Source organism: Nicotiana tabacum, chromosome 22, assembly GCF_000715075.1.
Source record: "Nicotiana tabacum cultivar K326 chromosome 22, ASM71507v2, whole genome shotgun sequence".
Taxonomy (NCBI): domain Eukaryota; kingdom Viridiplantae; phylum Streptophyta; class Magnoliopsida; order Solanales; family Solanaceae; genus Nicotiana; species Nicotiana tabacum.
In genome coordinates this window covers 189,059,273-189,066,110 of record NC_134101.1, presented here as the reverse complement: position 1 = coordinate 189,066,110, position 6,838 = coordinate 189,059,273, and the positions used below count along the sequence as shown (strand labels likewise).

The following is a 6,838-nucleotide window of genomic DNA, read 5'->3' as shown; positions in this document are numbered from 1 at the left end:
CCCGACATGGTACTAGTTCATAATTATCGGGTATTATCACTCGACCCGTATGTTATTCCAAATAGGCTACTCCCAACGAAACTCATTTTCGTTAATCCGTGTGCCCCTTTATCCTTCATAACATTTATTTATCGCTAATTTTAAATAGAGTAAGTACGTTAACGTCAAGATGATCTCATCCCGAGTCTACATCAGTTAACCGAAAAACGAAATATTTAACGTACGAAAATCGTGAGATGTAATACAAAGAGTATGATGAATGACCTTGTATATTGGTGTTTTCCCAAAAATTATCAAAATCTTCGGGTTCGGACAGTCGACCCCTAGAAATTTGCACAAAGACTCTCTGTCAAGTGGTACCTTTTTTCCTCTTACCCAAAACTTATGCCTATTATCATTCCAATTTGCATGCAACTCCTTCACCTTGCTCAAGTTTGTATGTCTAGGACGCTCTAGAAATATTTCCTTATTCAAGCATTTCAACCTCTCCAACACCTCTAGGAAGTCTTTTCCAAAGCAGTCACATTGATCTCCATTTCCAAGACATACGTCTCATATGGAATGAATGAGCTGTAGCATTTGATAGCATCCTCAAGAACCAATTTCAACTTAGGTCGCAGTCCCAAATGTGTGTTGCCGGACCGCTCATCAACTTGCTTGATTTTAGCTTTCCTAGAAGAGCCTTTGCATTGCTTACGCTTCTTGGGAGGGGGAACAGTAGTGGAGGACTTCTCCCCACCCTTTTATTTTCACGAACCATCACAAGGCATTGCAGCCTACAAACCAATCACCTCATATGTGAGAAATGATCTGGAAATTCTCTTAAGGTCAAAGTGAAAGTCTAAGGTGACCCCACACTTAGAACCAAAGGTCCTATAAAAAATATTCACATATGTTATGTAACAAATCCACAAGTGTTTCTAAATAGATGCAATAAGTACTTAAGACTTCTCCACACCGCTCTAACATATGTCCATATCACACACCTTATCAAAGCAATTATACGAATAGATCATAATGGGTCCATTTAGGAATTCAAGAGTGAGAAGTGCTGCCTACAATTACTAAGAAGTAATATTTTACACTAACCTATCTTAAAATATGTCATGCAATACAACATACAAGATATATATAAAAAATTTGGTAGGGCGGTTATGGGATTCATACCTAACAATCATCGGGCGATATCAATCCACCCCAAAATACCCCACACTTATCCCGAAACACCATACATAAATGCTCGACTATTAAGACTTCACCAACAAATAATTTGTCACTCAGAAATTCATCAAACATGTGGTGGGCATCAAGTGTGGTCATCACAATTCAACTATAAGGTATCAATTTACTCTCCCAAATTTGAATGTGGCAGTGGGAATTGTAACACAACTACTACATCAACTAAATTTTCCATATTCGCATTACCCACCATAGCAAATCAAGTGTTAACTAGGGGAATTCGGGGTAGGGAACCTAACGTTAGGGCAAAACAATGGGGGAATGGGGAAGGGAGAGAAACACAAAAACAAGTAAATGAAAATAAAAAACAAAATAAAAGAGGAAAGGAACATACATGGAGAGAGAGAACTAAGAAATTGAGAGAGAGAGAGGGGAGAGAGAGTGGGAAAGAAGGGTTTAGGGTTATTGTGTTCAATTAAATTGGAAAGAGTAAAGGGTGGTGGGAATGGGTTAGCTTGTGAGTGGAAATGGCTATACGAGTCTGGTTCAATGAGTTAAAAGAAAAAAAATTAAATAATTTTTTTTTTGAAATACTTACTTCGGAACTAGATTTGCGCAATGCACTGCGCTAGGAAATCGCTTATGGACCCGGCATTAGGGTAGTGTAAAGCATTGGCCTGGACGCTAGGCCGCCCTCCTTTTTTTGTCATTTTTTTTTGGTTTTGTAATAACTTACTGTTCCGCCCGAACATTTTGTACATCACTTGCATGTTCCAATGCCACTCCTACCGACCATTTCTACGATTACAAAGAAAATAAAACGCTACCATACTCTAACTCAAAGAAAAAAAATAAACCTTAGAAAGTAATAAAAATTTGATTGTCTCCCATCAATCACCTGATTTAAAGTCGCGATATGACGTAGCGCCTCACCTACTCATCAGCAAGCATCACTTTTATCTTCTGACAATCAATAACACCTCCCAATAGTGCTTGACCTTTTTTCCATTCACCAAAAATTGTCGTTCTCTATTTAAAGCGCGCAACTCGATTGCACCATATGCGGTGACTTTCACCATCTCAAACGAACCCGGGCCACCTCAATTTTAACTTTCCGGGGAACAACATGAGCCTGGAATTCCAAGGGACAAGTTTTTATACGTCTGTCATACTATCTCTTGGTTTTCTCTTTGTAAAGCTTTGCATTTTCATGAGTGTGTAGCCTGAATGGTGTTTTGTATGGAGTTCTATATGCCCCTAAGACATCATCTAACTTTTCTTCCCAATCCTTCCTATTCACACTCACTATTTTCTCTAGTATTTGCTTTATTTCTCTATTTGACACTGTAGCTTGTCCACTTGTTTGCGGATGATACGTAGTAGAGAGTCTATGGCGGACCCCATATTTGTCTAGAAGATTATTCAACAATCTATTACAAAAATGTGCTCGTTCATCACTAATCAAAGCATGTGGAATTCCAAACCTCTAAAAATATGCTCTTTTTCACAAAAGTGGCCACCACCTTGGCATCATAGGTCGAAAATGCAATAGCCTCCACCCATTTGGACACATAGTCCACAACAAGCAAGTTGTACTTGTTACCTCTTGACAATGGGAATGGTTCAACACATAAAAGAATCTCCACATCAAGGGTATTAGTCAAAGGAATCACATGCCTTCTCCTGATTGTACTTGTTCTTTGGCATTGGTCACACTTCTTAACAAAATCATATGCATCTTTGAATAATGTTGGCTAATAAAACTTCGACTACGACACCTTTGTTGTTGTCCTATCGCCTCCATGATAACCTCCATAAGGTGAGGCATGACAATCGTATAACACTTGTTTCACCTCCTTTTTCAGGAATGCACCTCCTCACCAACTTAACCGTGCACTTCCTTTACAAGAATGGCTCATTCCAGTAGTAAATATTCACATTATTCAGGAACCTCTTCCTAGCCTCAGCCTGTATTTTAGGAGGGAAAACTCCAGTTACAAGATAGTTCACATAATATCTGTACCACAGGGCAGGATCATGGGTGATGGAAACAAGTTGCTTATCAGGGAATGTCTCCTTAATTTGTCCACCTTCTTCGATGTGTAGCAAAGACATATGGTCGAAAACTTGGTTTTCTATGCCCTTTTGATCTTGTATGTCTACGTCAAATTCCTACAAAAATAAAATCCAACGCATCAATCTAGCTTTGGATTCATTTTTTGAAAACAGATACCTGGTTGCCACCATTGTAGACTATGACTTTTGTTCCCACCAAGTAGGCTAAAAATTTCTCGAATGCCCACAAAACTGCAAAAAACTCGTTCTTAGTGGTGGGGTAATTTACCTGTGAATCATCATGAGCCTTACTCGCATAGTATATGGAGTAAAATATATTGTCTCTTCTCTAGCCCAACAATACTCCAATAGCATGGTCACTTTCATCATACATGAGTTCAAACGACAATGACCAATCATATGCTACAATAATTGGTGTAGCCACCAACTTCTATTTCAGTTCATCAAACGCCTTCAGACATGCCTCATCATATTTGAATGTCACATCCTTTTCGAGCAACCTACACAAAGGAGTATTTATTATAGAAAAATCAGTAATGAAGCATCTATAAAAACCTACATATCCCAAGAAACTCCTAACACCCTTCATTGAAATGGGTGGTGGAAATTTTGCAACTGGATCCACCTTCGTCTTATGAACTTCAATGTCGCTACTTGAGACTATATGGCCCAAAACAATGTCCTCTTGCACTGTGAAGTGGAACTTTTCCCAATTTAACACCGAAATTGTTTCTTCACATTGCTCTAGAACATTGGCCAAATTTTTCAAACAATAATCATAAGAAGACCCAAATATTAATAAGTCATCCGTGAAGACTTCTACAAAAGTTTCAACCCCATCAGTGAAAATAGCCATCATACACCTCTGGAAAGTGGGCGGTGCATATGAAAGACAAAATGGCATTCACTTGAAAGCATAAATACCATAAGGTCCTGTTCCGTTGGGGCTATAATAATATGGTTTTACCCTGAATATCCATCAAGGAAGCAGTAGTGCTCATGTCCATCCAAAATGTCCAACATGTTGCCAATGAATAGGAGTGGGAAATAATCATTGCATGTTGCTTTGTTGAGCCTTTTATATTCAATGCAGACTCTCCACCCCTTCATAGTGCGATTAGGAATTATCTCATTTTTATCATTCTATGCTACAATCATCCCGCCCTTTTTAGGCACACATTGCATTGGACTTACCTAATTACTATCAGAAATAGGGAAGATGATACCCGGATCAAGCCGTTTGATTATCTCCTTCTTCGTGACCTCTTTCATGATGGGATTCAACCTCCTTTATTGCTCAATACTTGGGAGGTTTCCGTATTTCAAAAAAACTTTATGCATTCAAAATGATTGATTTATTCCCTTGACATCAACAATTGTTCCCCCAAGCCCGCTTGTGCTCAGGAAGCAATTATGCTGCATTTCTTCTTGCAAAGTAGTCAAGCTAGATGAGGTAATCACTAGTGGTTTTTCAGCACTTCCTAAGTAAGCATAGAGTAAGTGCGCTAGTAGAGGCTTGAGGCCCAGTTTTGGGGCTTAATCAATAGATGGTTTAGGAAGAGCCAATGTCACTGATCGATCTAACTCCTCAAATCTTCCAAGACCATCAACATACTTGCAAGACAAGTTAAGGACTTTCTCAATCTCTTCCACCAACTCATCTTCACTTTCATTTTCATCCTCTAATAAAACTCGTTCAAGGGGGTATGTGGGGCTCATATAAGGCATCATTGAGGTCATATCATTTTCAACCATAGAAATCATGGATAGGTGTTTGTGGGGCTCATATAAGGGATCATTGAGGTTACATCATTTTCCACCATAGAAATCATGGATAACTCTTCTTAGTGGACTGGAAACTTGAGGGCTTTATAAATATTGAAAATCTCTATCCGATCAACCCACTCTCATTGTCATTTTCCCAACACAAAAATTATTAATAGCTCAAGTTGTGGCTAAGAATGGATGTCCCAAAGTAAATGAGAATTGTTGATCGGGCTCATAGTCAAAAATAATGAAATCAATAAAGAATATAAAATACTACACTTGGACTAACACATCTTCAATCACCCCTTCTAGGCTACCAATGGATTGATCTGCCGATTGCAATATCATTATGGTGGGTTAAGGCTCGCCCAATCCCAATTTCTTTAACATAAATAATGGCATCAAATTTATGCTCGCACCAAGATCACACAAGTCTCGCCCGACTTTGTGCTTACCAATCGAGATCTGAATAGTAAAACTCCCTGGATCCTTCAACTTCTGAGTTGGCTTGCTTTGAATTCGTGAACTATATTCTTTCGTGAGTACCGAAGTTCGAACTTGGCTATCTTCTTTTATCTGCCACAATGTTTTTGATATATTTTGCATATTTGGTTACATCCTACAAGATGTCTACCAACTGAATATTGATGTGTACTTGTCTCGTAATGTCCAAGAATTTCTTGTAAGCATGTCCTTAATTTTTCGTAATCTATGTAGGACTGTGGGAGGTGGCTTAGATACTATAGATGATGGTGGCTTTTCCATCCCCTCTTTTGCCAACCCTTCTTCTACAATCTATTATGGTACCTTATTTTCTACATTGATCGAGTTTGTAACAAAAGTGACTTGTTTTCTCTTTTTGGAGGGCACTTCCACTAACTATCTTTCATTTCATAATGTCACAGCAATAACATGAGCTTTAGGATTTTCCTCGGTGTCACTTTGAAGGGTCCCACTAGCCAAGTGTTTTGGACACTAGCAAGTTGCTCCATTTTTCGCTCTAGATTCAGAATAGCTGTAATTTAATTCTGAATGGATGTTATTTGATTCAAATTGTTGGACATTATCTTCTTTAACATCTCCTCAATATTGCCCAATTAATTTGTTGGTTGTTTAACCTGTGCTTGTCGATATTACTGTTCAAGAGCTTGTGGCATGTATTGATTATGAGTACCTTGATTTTCACCCCATGAGAAGTTTGGGTGGTTCCTCCGGTTTAAATTCTAGGTGTTCCAATACTAGGTTTCATAGGCTCAATTTGCATTACCTACAAAGCATACTGACACTGTATTTGCTAGGTATAGATCACTCGTGTGGCCCTTTCCATAATCTTCACAAAATGCTTGTACTTGTGAACTAGTTGAACAACTATTTATTGAAAACCATGGCCATTATTTTAAACTCACTGGCCAATGTGGCAAACTGTGCCGATAATTCTTAAACAACATCTATCACAAGGACCCCCATAATTTAGTGGACTATATGTCTACTCATTTCTCCTTGCAAATCAGGATTACTTTTGGAGAATTTATTTAATAATCCATAAATTTCATCAAAAATTTTCTCCAACACTTTACCACTAGTTGCAGGATATACCATGATATTACTCTCCAGGTGTAGCCTTTCTATGAAGGTATGAACCAATACCTCATTAGTTTGATTATAATGAGGACAATCTAAAAGTATTCTCTTGAACCTCTCCCAAGCATAATATAAGGACTCACCCTCTTTCAGTTTAAAAATGACTATCTCACTTCTAATTTTTGTAGTTTTGCCTGAAGGAAAAACTGTGTTAAGAATTTATGAACCAGATCAT

The 6,838-nt window shown here is 38.2% G+C and overlaps 1 protein-coding gene, 1 long non-coding RNA gene and 1 other non-coding gene across 3 annotated transcripts; 1 reads left to right on the top strand and 2 right to left on the bottom strand.

Annotated features, from left to right (window-relative positions):
* Positions 1-251: 251 nt before the first annotated feature.
* LOC142176462 (uncharacterized) lies at positions 252-1,771 on the bottom strand. The gene is made up of 2 exons (XR_012705088.1): positions 1,574-1,771; positions 252-873 (listed from the first exon to the last, which is right to left on the bottom strand). It is a non-coding gene; the product is annotated as an uncharacterized LOC142176462 (long non-coding RNA).
* Positions 1,772-3,081: 1,310 nt separating this feature from the next.
* Positions 3,082-4,111, bottom strand: LOC142176198 (uncharacterized). The gene is made up of 3 exons (XM_075243314.1): positions 3,815-4,111; positions 3,413-3,523; positions 3,082-3,351 (listed from the first exon to the last, which is right to left on the bottom strand). The coding sequence occupies exons 1-3, from the start codon at positions 4,109-4,111 to the stop codon at positions 3,082-3,084; spliced, it is 678 nt and encodes a 225-aa protein (XP_075099415.1).
* A 2,568-nt stretch (positions 4,112-6,679) lies between these two features.
* LOC142176947 (small nucleolar RNA R71) lies at positions 6,680-6,786 on the top strand. Its single transcript, XR_012705741.1, has one exon. It is a non-coding gene; the product is annotated as a small nucleolar RNA R71 (small nucleolar RNA).
* The last annotated feature ends 52 nt before the right edge of the window (positions 6,787-6,838 follow it).

Excerpts from the sequence above, each read along its gene's own strand:
- LOC142176198 (XM_075243314.1), bottom strand. The coding sequence starts at position 4,111 with ATGGCTATTTTCACTGATGGGGTTGAAACTTTTGTAGAAGTCTTCACG. Across the intron at positions 3,524-3,814 it reads TTAGGAGTTTCTTGGGATAT|GTAAATTACCCCACCACTAA; the intron begins GTAGGTTTTTAT and ends GATGATTCACAG. Across the intron at positions 3,352-3,412 it reads TCTACAATGGTGGCAACCAG|GAATTTGACGTAGACATACA; the intron begins GTATCTGTTTTC and ends TTATTTTTGTAG.